General features: G+C 35.7%; 1 protein-coding gene across 3 annotated transcripts in view; it reads left to right on the forward strand.

Moving 5' to 3' along the window:
* Window positions 1–18,952, forward strand: part of LOC127868055 (stress-activated protein kinase JNK-like) — a 35,588-nt gene that overhangs the window by 6,993 nt on the left and 9,643 nt on the right. For 2 of the 3 annotated variants that reach the window (XM_052409634.1, XM_052409635.1), the window contains exons 3-10: window positions 4,696–4,825; window positions 6,079–6,137; window positions 9,709–9,847; window positions 12,219–12,384; window positions 13,508–13,579; window positions 13,902–14,212; window positions 17,072–17,135; window positions 18,695–18,769. In XM_052409634.1, the coding sequence (XP_052265594.1) occupies window positions 4,696–4,825; window positions 6,079–6,137; window positions 9,709–9,847; window positions 12,219–12,384; window positions 13,508–13,579; window positions 13,902–14,212; window positions 17,072–17,135; window positions 18,695–18,769 (1,016 nt within the window). Of the gene's footprint in view, window positions 1–4,695; window positions 4,826–6,078; window positions 6,138–9,708; window positions 9,848–12,218; window positions 12,385–13,507; window positions 13,580–13,901; window positions 14,213–17,071; window positions 17,136–18,694; window positions 18,786–18,952 lie in introns of all 3 variants that reach the window. The other variant, XM_052409637.1, reaches the window with a different exon arrangement.

The following is an 18,952-nucleotide window of genomic DNA, read 5'->3' on the forward strand; positions in this document are numbered from 1 at the left end:
ATTGTACATCGATTCATTTCTGTCGTAAGTTGTCAAAACGAAAGTACGGTTGATATTCAAATGGATTATTTTTCTTTTCGGGATATTGTTTAATTATGTTGATGCTGCATTAACAAATGCAAGTGTATATCGAGCGAAAACACAAAAAACAAACAACGGTTACGATACACACCTACATTGTATATTGCAAATACTGTTAGTTGCACATAATATCACTTTAAGTACGCATACATTTGCACATACATGTAGTTTATTATGTTCATTTGTACATTGTACATGTAAATTTAAAACTCTTGAATGACCATCGCAGACAGGTATTACATGTATCAATGGCCGCGCGGCATTGGGGTGATTATTGGGTGTTCCAGTTAATGATAGCGTGCAATCGCGGCGATTTTGGGTGTTCGCCGAACACCGCGGTCAGTAGCGTGTCCGCCCCCCGCGAAATGTCACCCATCGGGAAAATTGAACACCGCAGACACGCGTTTTTGTCAAAGTACACGTTGCCTGTACTGTATCTCATGGAGCTGTACATTTTGAGTGATGAAAGATTAAGGTCATCCTTCAAGGTCAAAGGTTATCCTTCAAGGTCAAAGGTCAAATATATGGCTTCAAAGCGGCGCAGTAGGGGGCATTGTGTTTATGACAAACACATCTCTTGTTGTTTTTATAAGTTCATTTAAGTGTTTATTTCTATGTCTGTTGAAATTTTTCTCAAACCTTTATGCGCATCTGGTTGTCAAAATCAGTGGAAGAAATTTTTTCATCTAGGTCTTTACCTCAATCACACCTCTGATGTCCCTGTTATAGATAATGGTAATTAATTTGTGAACAATAAAAAATAACTAAAATTGTCATAAAAAGATCAACTTAATACTAGTAATACATTACAATGAATGAATTGATAATTTTCAAATCACTATAACCATATTCAGAAAAAAGCTCATATATTGCAGTGAACACTTTAGGCATTGAATTTTTTAATTAATTAGTAGTTATCAGTTTGTATTAATAATATTTAACATTTTAAATTAATTTTAAACTTGTAACACTTAATGAAAGGATATGAAATGTTGCTTTTATTTTTTGTTCAAATTTTTAACAACTCTTGAACCACTTACATTGAATAAAAATAAAGATTTGAATATACATGTAATGGACAAAAGAGGCTTTTGATCCTATGCGCTGAGGTTTGTATCCTGAAAGAACTAAGGAGCACCAGCTTTGGTTCTTTTCTTTTATCAGCTCACCTGAGCTTCTGTTATCACATTTTGTTGTATGTTGTCAGAACATTTGTCCCGATGATATCTCGGACCAGTTTGAAACTGGGCCACATGGGTAAAAAACTAGGTCACTGGGTCAATGTTAAGGTAAAGTTTGTCAACACCCTAGATGTCACATTGTTAACCCAATCATCATGAAACTTCCTCAGAACACTTGTCCCAATTATATCTCTTCTGAGTTCGAAAATTTTTGGGTGGATATGAAAATATGGCCACCAGGTTACAGGATAGTTTTCAATATATGGCAAAAATAATACCTTGTAAACCCTAAAAGGTCATTTGCATGCCCAATGATCATGAATTTTGCTCAGAATATTTTTCCTAATAATATCTCTACTGACATCAATAAAGTTCTGGTGTGTTGAAGAACATGGTTGCCACGGGGATGGGCAGTTTTCCTTGTATGCCTCAAGTGGAACCTTGTGAACACTATAGAAGTCAAATATTTTGCCCAATCACAATAAAACTATTTCAGAAAATTTGTTTCTATGAAGTCTAAGCATAGTTGGAAAATTGTAATGGTTCTTTGAAAAACATGGCTGCCAGTTTTCGTTATACAGTTATTTTGTTGCTCAATCTTAATGAAACTTGTCAGCTACAAGTTAGAAACTTGGTACCATGGATCAAAATCTAGGTCACTATAAGTCAAATTATAGAAAAAGCTTATGAACACTTTAAAAGAAACATTTATTACCCAATCTTCACTAATCTTGGTCAGAATATTTGCAACAATGATTTCTTGGTCAAGTTTGAAAATGGTCAAATTAAAGAAAAAACTCATATCACTCTAGATGCTACATTTGATTAATTGCCCAATCTTGGTATCAACATTTGCCCTTATTAAATATGGGCCGAGTTTGCAACTGGGTAAGGAGGGATAAAAAACGCCCTAAGTCAAATAAAATAACAAGTTTGTGAACGCCACAGAGTTCCCATTCATTGCCCAATCTTCATGAAATTTGTTGAGAACATTAAATTTAATTTGGTCAAAATGACATCTCATCCAAGATTAAAAGTGGATCAAGTGGGATTAAAAAATAAGGTCTGTAGATCAAACTAAAGAAGAAACTAGTGAATACTCTTGAGGCCATATTTATTGACCAATCTTCATGAAAATTGATGAGATTGATATTTACTGGCTGAGTTAAAAACTGGGTCACGTGGTATCACAATTCAAGAAGAAGCTTTTGAACACTCTATATGCCAAGTTTGTTGCTTATCTTTATGAAACTTTCTAAGAACATTTGGCTTTATGATCTGTGGGCTGCCGAGTTTGAAACACAGGTCACATGCTTTCAAAAAACTAGGTCACTGGGTCCAATAACTCAAATACTTTTGAACACTGTACTTCTCTTTTTTATTTTCTATATAATTTGAATGTGAAGTTTCGATGTCTCTGAAGTTAAGAAATTTTATTGTGTTTAAAAACATAATTTCAGAGCTAGATTTTTTAGCTTGAGTTACCCTAGAAAACAATGAGAATCACCTTCACAATTCATTAAAAACCTTTTTGAATGAAATTATTATAACATAATTAAATAAGACAGCCGTACACAAAGTAGCATTTGCTATTAGTAAATCAAAAGTTGTAAAGCACAATAACCTAACATTATCGAATAAATAACGTATTGTTACTGACTATAGCTAAGCAGCCAACCCTAAAATTTTTAAGAGACTCCAATCAAAGCTTAGAAGAAGATTTCAAAGAATTCTAATCAATATTAATGAACGAGATGTTCCGCTCAATGAGAGCTGTATGATGTCACAGTCCCCCAGATCGGTTGTTGACTCCTTAGTAATGCTGTAGCATTTGTGAAGTGGGAAAGGTAGCACTGCAGCCTGTTAGATAATCAATACTCTCTATCGATGACTACCGTAAACTGGCCCAGAATCAGCCATTGAAAGCTCAAACCACTTCGAGTTAGCTGAGTGCTTGATGACAGACAGTAAAACATCTGTGTCACTGACTATGACTGGATTGATCTAAATTGATTTGTATGAATGTTTAACCCTTCCAATATCTGATAATATTAAAATATATAGTTTTGCCTGATGCAATTATGATGTTGAAGTTATAAAGAATTCTACAGGCACATTTCTCAGAACAAAACTATAATAGATATATGCTATCCCCCGCAGAGGTATTTAGTTGTATTAACCCTTTGCATGCTGTGAAATTTTTCGACTGCTAAAATGTAGTCTGCTGAAATTCTAAAATTAGCATTTTATTCGATTTTTTTCAAAGAATACTACCAGAATACTGTAGCAAACATTTTGGATCTTCATAATTCGGTTCCAGCACTGAAAGAGTTAATGTCTTGATTTCTTTTGTTAGATGTACATTAATGTTCTCAAGAAGCCTGATTCAGAGTACAGCCTCTATAATAAAGTGTATAAAAATACTTTTTGTGTTCAGTTATGGTTTGATACTGATATCCTGAGATTTAAAAGTTTCATCTAAAATCTAAAGTGACCAGGGTCCTATACATTTCCATGACTGTCCAAAAGTGGATAGCCATTGAAATAAGAATTAAATATTAATAGGTTGTAATTTTATGTCATATGTGTATAAGAAGGCTTTTAACTCTTTCAGTGCTGGAACCGAATTTTGAAGGCCTTTGCAAACAGTTTGGATCCAAATGAGACGCCACTGAATGTGGCGTCTCATCAGGATCCAAACTGTTTGCTATTCTGATAGTATTCTTTGAAAAAAATTGAAGAATTGCTTATTTTAGAAATTCAGCATACGAAATTTTAGCAGACGACAAATTTCCCAGCATGCAAAGGATTAAGAGGTTAATTAATGTGGTGACAATTTTTCTATGCCTCTCAGAAGAAAAGACACTGACATGTGCAAACAGCATAAAACAAACAGCCTGTGAGTCTGTTCAGGTTTTATGCCTTCTGCTGCTCATCAGTGCCTAAGGGTTGGAAATGAAGCCTTTAAATATTGAATCTAGTAAGAAAGATCTTTGATTAAATTTGACTTTCTGATGGACTACACATGCGTCAAAATATGTATCTAATTGGTAAAGGGTTAAGAGGTTAGTTAAAATGGTGACAATTTGTCTATGCCTGCAGAAGCTTTGATGTATTAAATAATGTCCAAATCCTTACTGAAATCTTTTTTTACATTGTTGATTATTATGAATTTCTAAAAAAAATAAAACCACATAATTGTTGATAAAGAATGATGCAATAGAAAAATACCATGATGACCATGCCAAGTCTCAACTATATTGCTTCCATTTTGAAAACATTCCTAGTGCTTATTTTGCAAGATCTTTGTTCTACCTGTTATGAAAAATTTGAAAATTATATATTTGTTATAATAATGGCCAGAGATAAATATATATATATATGTTTCATTAAAATATTTTGATTTTAATCAGACTCTATTTGTTCTATTCAGTGCTGCATACGACACAATCACAGACACCAATGTTGCCATCAAGAAATTGAGTAGACCATTCCAGAACGTCACACACGCTAAACGAGCGTACAGGGAATTTGTCCTCATGAAATTAGTGAACCACAAAAATGTAAGTTGTTTGGCTCTATTTTTTCTTAATTTTTAGCGAGGCTGTTTACGGAGAAAACCCGAGCTATTGTCATAGCCTGCTCGCCGCCCGCTGTTGGCGTCGTGCTAAAACCTTAACATTGGCCTTAACTTTTTAAATAATGAAGATAGCACCTTGATATTTGGCATGCATGTGTATCTCATGGAGCTGCACATTTTGAGTGGAAAAATTTCAAGGTGAACATCATCCTTCAAGGTCTAGGGTCGAAAAAACAAAGTAAAGGGAAGTAATTAGCTTTAAATGGACATAGTTATCTGACCTGCCCACGTGTATATTTTTGTTTAACAAATCAAAGCGTTGCAGTAGGCGGCATTGTGTTCCTGACAAACACATTGTGGTAAAAGGTCAAGGTCATCATTTACAGTCTATGGTAATAAATACAGATTTAAGGGAAGTAATAAGCTTTAAAAAGGGAGAAAATTATTCAATATTGAACATAGCCACTTTATATTTTTGGCATGCATGTGTATCTCATGGAGCTGCACATTTTGAGTGGTGAATCAACAGTCACAGTAGCGGCTTTTAATTATTTGCTACTAAAAATAGAGATTTGTTACAGACAATTATTTTCAAGGGAAGTAATTTATATAATTATAAATCTCATATTATATATTTCCTTACCAAGAATTGAAGTTCTTTTCATAGTTACTGTACAGATTTATTATTTTGATTATTTATAAACCAAATGATTGATTTTTCAAAATTCAAGGGAAGTAATAACCTTTAAAGGGAGATGATTTCTATACCTGACAAATGATAAATAGAAATTTTATTTCAATGCGGCGCAGTAGGGGGCATTGTGTTTCTGACAAACACATCTCTTGTTGAGTCACTAGGTCAAACGTCAAGGTCACTGTGACCTATAAAAAAAAAAAAAAATCTAACAAGCTTTCGCAGCCAAGCGTGGCACCCGTTATGCGGTGCTCTTGTTGAATATTTCTTGTAAAGTGACGCCTTGATTTATTGTTATGCACAAAATAAAGCATTATACATGTATAATGCTTACATTTCAAAGTTTGTATTTATAATAGTTGTTTATTGCTGTACTTGGGACAATTGTTTTCTATACTGTTTGATAAAACCTTATCATGTCAATGATAGTGGTCTGAAGTGTATATATATATGTGTATACACTTCATTGGTGTTTTGATATAAATAGCTGATAAGTGGTACAAATCTGTGTGATTTTGAATCAGACTTTTGTTCCCTTTCAGATCATTGGTTTGTTAAACGCATTCACTCCACAGAGGTCTCTGGAAGAATTCCAAGATGTGTAGGTTTCATTTTTACCTTATGTGCAAACTTTTTTATGTCCCCGGATCAAAAGATCGGGGGTACCTATATTGTTTTTGGCCTGTCTGTCTGTCATTCATTCATTCATTGTATATGTGTGTCCCAAAACTTTAACCTTGGTTAAAGTTTGATAACTTTTGCAATATTAAAGATAGCAACTTCATATTTGGCATGCATGTGTATCTCACGGAGATGCACATTTTGAGTGGTGAAAAGTCAAGGTCAAGGTTATCCTTCAAGGTCAAAGGTCAAATATCATTGTAATTTTCTTTCCTAAAACTTCAACCTTCGTTTTAAGTTTTGTCATAACTTTTTGAATATTGAAGATAGCATTTTAATATTTGGCATGCATGTGTATCTGATGGAGCTGCACATTTTGAGTGGTGAAATGTCAAGGTTATCCTTCAAGGTCAAAGGTCAAATTTATGGCTTTAAAGCGGCGCAATAGGGGTCATTGTGTTTCTGACAAACACATCTCTTGTTAACTTTATAAACCTGTGATGAAATCCTTATTAAATCACACAAGTGTCATTAAATCATGGTTACACCACACAAGTGTCATAGACCTTTCCAAAATATTGTAAACTAACTTTGGAAATAAAATCCCTTTATTGCAAATACTTAAATACACACAGTAAACATTAAACTTCAGGGCATTTTTTCAGCCATTCATGTTACAAATGTGACTGTTGATACAGTGCTTTCCACTGGATTTTTGTCAGGCGAATAGGGGTGGTTCGGGAGGTGTGTCCCCTCCCGATGTTGATTCTTTTTAATTAACGTGTCAATTCACTTTCAGTGGTGCGTTATAACTAAAAAAAAACAGCATCAAAAGACGTCATTTTGTGAGCTATGACTCTTCAAGAAAATCCCCCAGTCATTTAAAAAAAATAATATTTTTTTATATTGTTTAATTGTTTTAAAACTTACCCGCACAGATAGTAAAATTCCGACTCTAACGATTCCCCAATACATCCGTTCAACCCGACTCTATTACTGTATACTTATTATTTTTCAAGTTTCTATTTATTACCAGATAATCCAGTTTATTCCATTTTTATAAATCACTTTCTGGGAAATATTTACGATAAAAGCTCTCAATTATTTCTTTAACACAAACCTTGCCATTTTTCTATAGTATCAAATAAATTTTAAGTGACTATTAATAGATTTGATGAAATATTGCCTCTGAACATGCGTCAATCCCCTGACGTGTTGTGTACTTGTTAAAAAGCTCAATACAGTCGCACAATATACATGACGCGATGTTGTACATGCTGCATAATTTTCGCGCTCTTTTTAATTGAGAAAAAGATTCGACACAAAATAAATTTGCACTGCTAATTTGAAGCAAGAATATTTTAACGTTGCGGTAACATTTACATTCGGAAGTGTGCTTCGGATTAAAAACTCGTTAACATCGACTTACGGGAAGGGGTTTCGGATTACAAATTTAATTATTCCCATTTGAGATTTCAACAAATATAAACAGTTGCGTTATGAATTCAACGATAATTTGTTTAAACACTTTACGAGTCGAATACGAGGATTACGGCCGGTTGCCATCATCAGTCTTCTAAGTATCGATTATCAGTCGAAACATTTACATGTGCGTAATTAATTCAACGAAAATTTGTTAAAGCACATTATGTGTCGAATAAATGTAAGAAAAACGAGGTGATTCAGTTCTATAAATAGACATGATGAAATATACATGTACTGGAATAAAATTGTTATCGCATAATTGTAACCAGGAGTATTTGCACATCTTACTCGCTATAAGTAATTAATTGTTTACCACTTGCAATTAATATCACGTATTAATTATGAGTCATAGGTAACACTTGTTTACAGTAAAAAGGTGTGATGATGATGCCCGAAACCGTCTTTAATGTACTGTACTGTACTATTTACCAGTTTTATAATACGTAAATGGTTTAACTTCTTGCTAATCAAGCTGCGATAAACTCTTACTTTGTGCCCCACGTCAATCAAAAATAATGGTGGATAGTTAACCCCGCCCTCATAAGCATTCGCGTAACCGATTGGACGATGACCGTCACAGTTAGACAACTGAAAAGTTACCTGATACATCCTTGTCAGCATTTAAATGACTGTGTTATGTGACTAGAATAATCGATACGCGCGCGTCTTATCAGTGGATTATTTATTACCCCATGTGGTGTTTATGGCGATTACTTGTGAAAATAGGTACTGAGTGCTCTTTTAAAACAGGAAATATTGATACACTGACAGAGAAACCTTGATTTTGTTTGACAATCTCCACTTTCTTTTACTGAAAATACACTGATTGGAAAATTTCAAGTGCCCCGGGGACTCTGATTTCGAAATTCAAGCGCCCCGGCAAGGGATCGTTAAATGGCCTGTGGAAAGCCCTGTTGATATAATAAAATACATAGAATTTAACCTATAATACATGTAGCATACCTTTGGCTTAAAATGTTAAAAGAAATCAACATTTGCTTTAAAAGGCTACCAACTAATAAACTCTATGTTTAACCAAATTTAGTTGTACATGTGATTGTTATGATGTTATCAAAGCTATGAAAAATACAGAGGAAGCTAACTTGCAAGTTTATTTTTATTTTTTTTTGTGATATATGACAAGCGTTTTCACTCCATATTATTGATTATCTACATGTTTTGATCATGTCATTGAAATTCCAAAATCACAAAGCACAAGGTCCTGTCAACAAGCGTTGAGAACAATCATGCTTATCTAATGCTGATGTAATGCTGATCTAATGCTATTGCGTAATATAGATAACGATAAGGATATGCACGTGGTAAATAGGTCCGATATAACTTTTTTATTGAAATAAAACAGAAGAGCCCTATTATTAGGTAAAGCTTTTAATAAATCAAAACGAATGAAAGGTAATGTACGTGTCTGCACTAAGCAATCCAAGTTTAGAATTGATTTTGAGTAATATGAAATATACTTTGTGTATGATAAGAAATAAGAAACTTAAGAATTTTAAGTCATGGGAATTGTCTTCCAAATGCAGCCTGATTAATAAACAAAAAAATAAAGTCAATAAAATTGAACTCTATCTTTTGTGAACTTTTCAGCATTTGACTCATGGTAAAATCTCAGTGTGATGAAATAACATAAACAATTAGCAGCGTAATGGAAAAATGGTAAATCACGCTTATGATTGTCCACTTAACTGTGGTAGGAATACAACCTTTTCGCAAGACAAATTGGTTTCTCAATACAAATCTTCCATGTCCCTGGTCAGTTTTCTGAGAACCAGTATTGTGTCTTGAGAAAAGAATAATATGAGCTGCATTCTTGAAAGTTTTAGCTGAGGCATATGTGTAAAGTGTCCCAGATAAGCCTGTGTAGTTTGCACAGGCTAATCAGGAATGACACTTTCTGCCTAGATTATGTTGAGAATATACTTCCTTTAAACTAAAAATTATAAAAAAGTTGTCGCGTGTGAGAGTGTGCAGACTGCACAGGCAAATCTGTGACAACACTTTACGCACATGCTTTAAGTCCCACTGGCTCTCTCTCTCTCTGTCAGGTATCTAGTCATGGAGCTGATGGATGCCAACCTGTGCCAGGTGATCCAGATGGATCTAGATCATGAGAGGATGTCCTACCTGCTCTACCAGATGTTGTGTGGTATCAAGCACCTCCACTCTGCCGGCATCATTCACAGGGTGGGTGGGGCTGGGATGCTTTGTACTGGATAAAATGTTAATTCTTTTATTGGGGTTTCCACTAGCTCAAATTTTTTGTTTAGAAAATTTGCTTTGCTATATCAAATATTTTGTCATTCTGTAGCAAAAATGAAATTTGTCAATTTGTAGATTTTGGCCAATTTGGCAAATGGCGGAGAAAGTATTGGCTTTCTACTGAATTTTGTTTTTTTAACTCTAAAGATGTTTATAGTTGGTAGGTCATTTGGTCTTCTAATCTTGAAATTATGTCAATATCTGATATATACTTTCTTGTTCTGTTCTATAATTTAAAAATAAATGTTAAAAAGCGTGGGGATATTGTGGTTATCTCCGCCGTCTGTCCGTCCGTCCTGGCCACTATTATCTGCTACACTATTAGCACTAGAACCTTGAAACTTACACACATGGTAGCTATGAGCATATTTGCGACGGTGCACTATTCGGAATTTTGATCTGCCCCCTGGGTCAAAAGATATGGGGGTTTGGGTGGGGCCAGGTTAGGGATTTTTACTCATTTTTTTAGGTTATTAAAATGTCTGCATTTCTACACCGATTGTCTTCAAATTGATACTGAACTTCTCTTTTTACTATACAGTCAATCTCAACTATGCATGGCCCAAATACCAACCCTGGGGCGCCCCACCCACATAGGCCACGCCACCCAAAATTGCCTTTTACTATAATTTCTTCATTTCTACACCGATTCACTTCAAATTCATACTGAACCTCTCTTATGACAATACGGTTAATCTCAACTATGCATGGCCCCATTACCAACCCTGGGGTGCCCCGCCCACATAGGCCATGCCCACCCAAAATTGCCTTTTACTATAATTTCTTCATTTATACACTGATTCACTTCAAATTGATACTGAACCTCTTTTATGACAATACAGTCAATCTCAACTATGCATTGCCCCATAACCAACCCTGGGGCGCCCCGCCCACATAGGCCATGCCCACCCAAAATTGCCTTTTACTATAATTTCTTCATTTCTACACCGATTTACTTCAAATTGATACTGAAACTCTCTTATGACAATACGGTCAATCTCAACTATGTATGGCCTCATTACCAACCCTGGGGTGCCCCGCCAACATAGGCCACGCCCACCCAAAATTGCCTTTTACTATAATTTCTTCATTTCTACACCGATTCACTTCAAATTCATACTGAACCTCTCTTATGACAAAACTGTTAATCTCAACTATGCATGGCCCCATTACCAACTCTGGGGTGCCCCGCCCACATAGGCCACGCCCACCCAAAGTTGTCTTTTACTATAATTTCTTCATTTATACACTGATTCACTTCAAATTGATACTGAACCTCTTTTATGACAATACAGTCAATCTCAACTATGCATGGCCCCATTACCAACCCTGGGGCGCCCCGCACACATAGGCCATGCCCACCCAAAATTGCCTTTTACTATAATTTCTTCATTTCTACACCGATTTACTTCAAATTGATACTGAAACTCTCTTATGACAATACGGTCAATCTCAACTATGTATGGCCCCATTACCAACCCTGGGGCGCCCCGCCCACATAGGCCACCCCCACCCAAAATTGCCTTTTACTATGATTTCTTCATTTCTACACAGATTCACTTCAAATTGATACTGAACCTCTTTTATGACAATACAGTCAATCTCAACTATGCATGGCCCCATAACCAACCCTGGGGCGCCCCGCCCACATAGGCCATGCCCACCCAAAATTGCCTTTTACTATGATTTCTTCATTTCTACACAGATTCACTTCAAATTGATACTGAACTTCTCTTATGACTATACAGTCAATCTCAACTATGCATGGCCCCATTACCAACCCTGGGGCGCCCCTGGGTCAAACATGCGGCGTGGGGATACGCGTCGGCTTCTGCCGCGCCATTTCTAGTTTTTCATGTTTTCGTTCAGTCATAATAAAAGAAAGAGTAACAAATACATGTTATGGGACAAGCTGATCAAAATTGATTTTGTCTTAAACGTCTTCACGGATACAATATGTATTAATTTTTAAACAAGAACACATAGCCCACTCCTTTAACACAATTCTTGTCAACTTTAGTTAATGGTCTATGGTCTTATTAGATTGATAAAATACTGCTGATTACATAAAGTAGTATGCCATTTATTATTAGTTATGCCTATGAACCTCCTTCTGAGAAAACTATGTCAAGTAAAGAAAATTCTGTACAAGTGTCGTCCTTGATTAGCAAGTGTAGACTACACTGACTTATCTGTGAAAACACTTTAAGCACATGCATTAAGCCCTGTTTTTCCAGTGTGATACTGGTATTACATGTAAGTTAACTAATTCCAAAGCTATAAATGTTTTTTGTAGGACTTAAAACCTTCCAACATCGTTGTGAAGTCTGATTGCACGTTGAAGATCCTGGACTTTGGTCTAGCTCGGACTGCCGGTACCGGGTTCATGATGACCCCCTATGTGGTCACCAGATACTACAGGGCACCAGAGGTCATACTTGGCATGGGCTATAAGGAGAACGGTGAGTCCAGAAATGTGCTTGTTGTTGCTATGGGGAAAAAGAGTGCTTTATGTTTGTCTTTTTTTATGGTATATAATATTGAAATGTTTACATAGTGAAATCGCAAATTTATTAATGTACATCAATTTTACATATATACTTGTATTCTTACACACTTTTAATTAATTTTAAGTTCATGGTATAGTTTCAAATGGGAACACATTTGATACTGCATTAAAAAACAAACAACCATTGTTTCTCACAAAATATACTGTATGCAGAATCAGTCTGTAAAACAACTATCCTGTAATGTAGAATACTGATAATGATTGTCCTAAAATAGCTTTGTGAAGAAAATAGAAATAAATCTTCATTTCTGTGGGTTGTTATGAAGAATGTGTCTGGACAGTTTCCATTAATCTCTTACTAAGATTTGATTACTAATATTTTTTGCTGCATTGTTCAGGATTATTTATGTTATGATTTGAAAAAGAAAGCAGGGTGTGGTTCATTCTAGACATTTTAAAACCTTCTGTAAAGCTCACTCTATGACGTTAAGATGAATTAAGAATATTTTTGAGACATACAATTCATTTACCATGGAAGAAATAAAACTACAGCAAGGAATAACAAAACAAGGGATATGATGTCCTTGTAATAGTAGTAACAAATTAATAAGTTTTCCACAAAAAAGTAATAAGTTTACATGAAAGTTTTCAAATAAATTCCATTCACTAAATGCATTCATATGTGTAACCATTCCCTAATTAGGCAAATAACTGACTGACTTTTGAAATCGTTAAGACTGCAGAATTGCAATGATTGTGAATAACCAGATATGAAGGCAGAATTTCTGATATTAATTTCTGTTATAGAATTGACCTGCACACTTGGAAAAAAGGGCTTAATGCATGTGCGAAAAGTGTCTTTCCTGATAAGCCTTTGCGGACTGCACAGGCTTATCAGGGACGACATTTTCCAATTTTATGGATTAAAGAAAAAGAACACATATTCTATGCAAAGTAAAAATCCATTTAAGGTGGAAAGTTTCGTCCCTGATAAGCCTTTGTGGATTGCACAGGCTAATCTGGGACGACACTTTATGCACATGTGTTAAGTCTGGCATTGTCCTGTTATCTTTCAGTGGACATCTGGTCAGTGGGCTGCATCATGGCCGAGCTGATTCGTGGTGGAGTAATGTTCCCTGGCAGCGATCGTATCCTTCACATAATACACAAATGGCCTAAAGTTGTTTGTGTTTGATCGAAATTTGTAGAATATCTAACGGTATTCATGTAATTCAAGAAAATATGAATTTTAAATTGTTTCTCTTGCAACTTGTTGGGTAGAACCAGTACTTGGTATCTTTGGGGCGGGAGATCTTAAGAACGCTCCTACGGTGGGGATCAAAATCCTGACCTCTCAGTTGCTTACACCTGCGACATTAAAAAATATATGAAAAAGTAAGTGTGGTTCACTCAAAACCTGATGACTTAAGGTCCATTATTGCCAACTCGTGATCTTTAACGTGTTCCCAGATATTGATCAATGGAACAAAATCATTGAACAGCTTGGCACGCCTTCCCAAGAATTCATGAAGCGTCTGCAGCCAACGGTGAGAAACTACGTAGAAAACCGTCCCAAATACGCGGGGTACAACTTCGAGAAGCTTTTCCCAGACGTGTTATTCCCACCGGACAGCACGGAGCATCAAGGCTTAAGATCATCGTATTCAAGAGACTTGCTTTCGAAAATGTTAGTGGTGGATCCGGACAAGCGGATATCCGTCGACGACGCGCTGATGCACCCGTACATAAATGTGTGGTACGATGAATCAGAAGTGAATGGGGTAGGTTGATAGATAAGAGATGAATACAAAACTTATTTTTGGTTGTATTTAAGTAATATACAAGATAAGTATTGATGCAAAGAATCAAAGGGCGTCAGGAATTTCAGTGTAAAAGGCACTCAATGTAGTTACATGGAACGATTTTTTTTCTACTGTAAATATTAATATATTAATAAAAAATTATTTTAATCAAAATAGAAAAAGATACTGGTATAACCATTATCAATGATTTTGTGTTATAACCCCCAAATAAACATTATCTATAATGTGGTGTTATAACCCCCAAATAACCATTATCTATGATTTTGTGTTGTAACCCCCAAATATTCCATAGTTCATTTTATTAACATTGGTTTCCTTTTTTTACTAGCATCCGTGTGCAATTTTCATTAATGGAACAGAACTGTGTAGGTTTTAAAAAATCTGATCATCTCACAAAATGCGCATTGATAGTGTCCCCTAAAAACGTCCATACCAAAGGGTTCATACCACATGGATAGTAATATGTGTCACGCTTCGCGCTCTATATGTGGTTCTTAAAAAAAACTCCAAGGAGTGCTTGACTCTAGGGAAACGGGTTGCTGGGACACAGCTCCTCCTTGATAAGCGGCTGCTTCCTTTATCACAACTCATGGTTACAATCAATAAAACGTGTCGCGCTTCGCGCTCTATATGTGGTAGGGATAGTACTTAGGGCCTATGATAGACAACCATAAACAACAACAAAAATACATGCAAAATAGATGTGTTGTTTGCATTTATTTGTCAATATAAAAACACATGTATTTTTTTATATTTAAGAGATGAAGAAATTTTTATTAAAGTTGTCACCACGGGGCATCCATTAATTTTAATTAAAATGTGCAACCTTGTATTTTGGTCGCATTAAAACGCAGTATTTTTACATTCTATTTAGAATAATATATATATATATATATATATATATATATATATATATATATATATATAATATATAAAAAAAGGCTCACCGCCTCGGAATTGAACTCACCAACTCATGATCGCTAGGCGGACACCTCATCCACTACACCATGGAGACTGTTGAAATATTCAGACAAAAATGTTGACTATTAATTTAAAGCACTAGTTTGCGTATTTGCCCAGTCCCTGTGATCTTTTATTAGTGCCCAGTCCCTGTGTTAAGCTATTAATTAAAAGAATTAACTTTGCATTATTGGCAATAAATGTTGTAATAAATATAATAGGCACAAATGCAGTACTTATTTACACTAATTTACACAAAAAATCACCACTATGCAAGATATTCTTAAAACAAAAATATATACATTGATTTATACAATAACTGCTCCTCCCATAAGCGAAAAAAAATGCATAACATGCTAGTCGCCTCTCTCCAGAGCGACGCCAACAATAAAAAAAATCATGTAAATACAATACATTCTTATTTACCTTTAAAGACAGAGTAAAAAAACAACACATAAACACCAGAGTTATTACTCACATCAAAAACTCTGCTCATGGCAGATTAGTGACAACCAGCAATTCTTTTTGCCCAATTAGGAAAAGTACGGGTACCAGCCCAATTGGGAAAAATGTGCGCAAAAAACCCTGTAATTGGGAAAATTCGCTTTGTTAAGTCTTCACATTGGGAAATAGGTGTATTTTATTTATTTGCTCCCAAATTAAAATTAATATTTAAGTGTTGTCAAGTTGTCAATATTATATTTACTTAGGTTCAAGCCATTGAGCTGCAAAGGTAAACAAACTAAATGTTGCATTTTATTTCTAAGAATTTTATTTTTATTTTTTGTTAACCTTCAATTTGGAATTTTTGTACAGAAATGGAAATAAGTAGGTTTTACCCAATTGGTAAAGTGCCATTTTTGGTACTTTATAAAGAAGGAAAAAAAATGCTGGTTACAAGATGTCTCAGGTGAGGGACTTTAAGTCTTTGGGCCCCCTTGTTCATTTTGGTGAATTCTGTATTTCTAGAACTTAAGCACCAATTTTTGTTTTCACATAGTATATCTGGAACAAACTTTTAATTTCACTTAATTTCATTAAGATTTTTATCATCTAAGCCCTCTTTGTGGTTAAACTGGGCTTAATGCATGTGCGTAAAGTTTTATCCCATATAAGCCTTTGTAGTCTTCACAGGCTAATCAGGGATGACACGTTCCTCTTGAACTGAATTTTCAATTACAAGAGACTACCTGAATTCCATAAAAGTGGAAAGTGTGGTCACTGATTTACCTATGCGCACTGCACATGCTATTCTGGGGACGATTAAACTTTACCGGTACGCAACACTTAACATCAAACAGCGTACCCTTACCCTAACCCTTAACACCTAACACATAACAACGAACGCAACACCTTATAATCCTTTTATCCTATACATTTCTTTAGTATCGGGGGCTACCGCCCCCAAACCCCCGCTTTGTCGATAGTGGTAAACAACTGCCTACCGGTAAAGTTCAATCTAGCCCTATTCTGGGATGCCACTTTACGCACATGCATTAAACCCAGTTTTCCAAGAACAAGGCTCATTATATGAGTCGTGTTCTGAGAAAACTGAGCATAATGCATGTGCGTAAAGTGTTGTCCCAGATAAGCCTGTGCAGTCTGCACAGGCTAATCAGGGACGACACTTTCCGCCTAAATTGGATTTTGGCTAAGAAGAGACTTCATTTAAACGAAAAATGTCATAAAAGCGGAAAGTGTCGTCCCTGATAAGCCTGTGTGGACTGCACAGGCTGATCTGGGACAACACTTTACACACATGCATTATGCCCAGTTTTCTTCAAACACGACTCATATAACAATACATGAGCACTACATATAACATCAGTGCTTCATGTTTTGCACTGTCTGTTGAAGGCTGCGCCCGGTGCCTACAACCATGCTGTGGATGAGAAGGAACACACGGTAGACCAGTGGAAAGGTGAGATCATTATCCACTATTTGCAAGGCTGTCCTGTCTAAAGAATTCCTTAAGAACAATTTGCTTTGCTATGGCAAAAATCTTCACATTATGGACTTTTTATTATTTGTATGAAGTAAATTTTGTAGCCAAACAGAAATCTCTTGAGCTAAGTGTGTCAATTTGTAGCCATTGGCTTATTTTGAGACTGGCAAATTAGGTCCTGATTGGAAAATTCTGCCAAGATTTTCAATAAGTTCATGTTTATGCTGTTATCCCTTTCCCACATAAAAAGCAAAGTGAAAATGGCTTTTGCAACCAGCATAAAACCACAACAGCCTGCGAGTAACTCGCATTATGTTCAGGTTTTATGCTCATAAGTAACTAACGGTTGGAAATGAAGCCTTTAAAACTTGAATCTAGTTAGAAAGGTCTTTAATTAAATTACACTTTCTATGGGACCACAATTGTGTCAAAATAAGTATCTAAGTGGTTAAGGTTTAATGTATATATTGACGTAAACGGTCTGTCTAGTTAAGTTGATAGAGCACAGCTGGACTTCAAATCCAAGGAGCATGGGTTTGATCCCCGGCCCAGCCCTGGACTACAAATCCATGGATCATGGGTTTGATCCCGGCCCAGCACTGGACTACAAATCCATGGATCGTGGGTTTGAACCCTGACCCACCCTGGACTACAAATCCATGGATCGTGGGTTTGTTCCCCGGCTCAGCGCTGGACTACAAATCCAAGGTTCATGGGTTTGATCCCCGGCCCAGTGCTGGTCTACAAATCCATGGATTGTGGGTTTGATCCCCTGCCCAGTGCTGAACTACAAATCCATGGATCGTGGATTTGATCCCGGGCCTGGACACGTCATGAAATCCTTTCTAGGGCCATTCTCTGGCTGTCTCTGGGCAGTTGTCAGCTACTGACATAAGTATGTGCTCTAAGTGCTGGTAACACAGCTGTTCAAGTACAAAGTGTGAGTTGGTATACTGACAACTGCAATATGACTGAAATACTGTTGAAAACAGCGAAAAATCAAACTATATAAACAAACAAGCCAGCAAAATACGGGTGTGTTCCAATTCTAGATGTTGAACAATTTTACTACGAGGACTTAATGATATTACAAACTCAGTTTCTTAAATACACCTCTTGTGAAAGGAGCAAGAAAAGTATTAATAATTGAATGGGAAAAAAACAGTTTTCAAAAACTATTTTGGACACTATCATTGGGAAAGTAAAGTAATACTTAAAGATGGGTCTAGTGCAGCTACGTTTTTTAGATTTTGAAGTCCGCACAGGCTTACCAGTACGATACTTTTGACAAGGAATTGTTATTTGTTTAGGAGAGACTTTCTGTAAACAAAAAATGTCAAAAAAGTGAAAAGTGTTGTCCCTGATTAGCCTTTGCAAACTGCACAGGCTTATATGGGATAAAACTTTCTGCACATGCATTAAGCCCAGTTTTTCAATTTCACATTTAAATGTGAAAATGCTTTTATTGCAAGAACTCAACTAATTGAAATTTGATTGTTTGTGTTTTTTATTACCCTTTGTAATCTTGTTTTCAGAGCTGATTTACAATGAAGTGATGGAAAACGAGATGCATGAAAAATCTCCTGGTATGCAAAACCACACATCAGCAGGTGAAAAAATTTAAATGTAGGAACTCTTCATTTGTTGTTATATTTATGTAATGTATTGTAGCTACACAAAGAAAATTTTGAAGTTTACATTAAAATGTCTCCCATTTCTAGTTTAATATCCATGTGCTCATGGTGAGCTTTTGTGATTGCCTTTTGTCCGTTGTGCGTCATCAACATTTGCCT

This window comes from Dreissena polymorpha, chromosome 2, assembly GCF_020536995.1.
Source record: "Dreissena polymorpha isolate Duluth1 chromosome 2, UMN_Dpol_1.0, whole genome shotgun sequence".
Lineage (NCBI taxonomy): Eukaryota > Metazoa > Mollusca > Bivalvia > Myida > Dreissenidae > Dreissena > Dreissena polymorpha.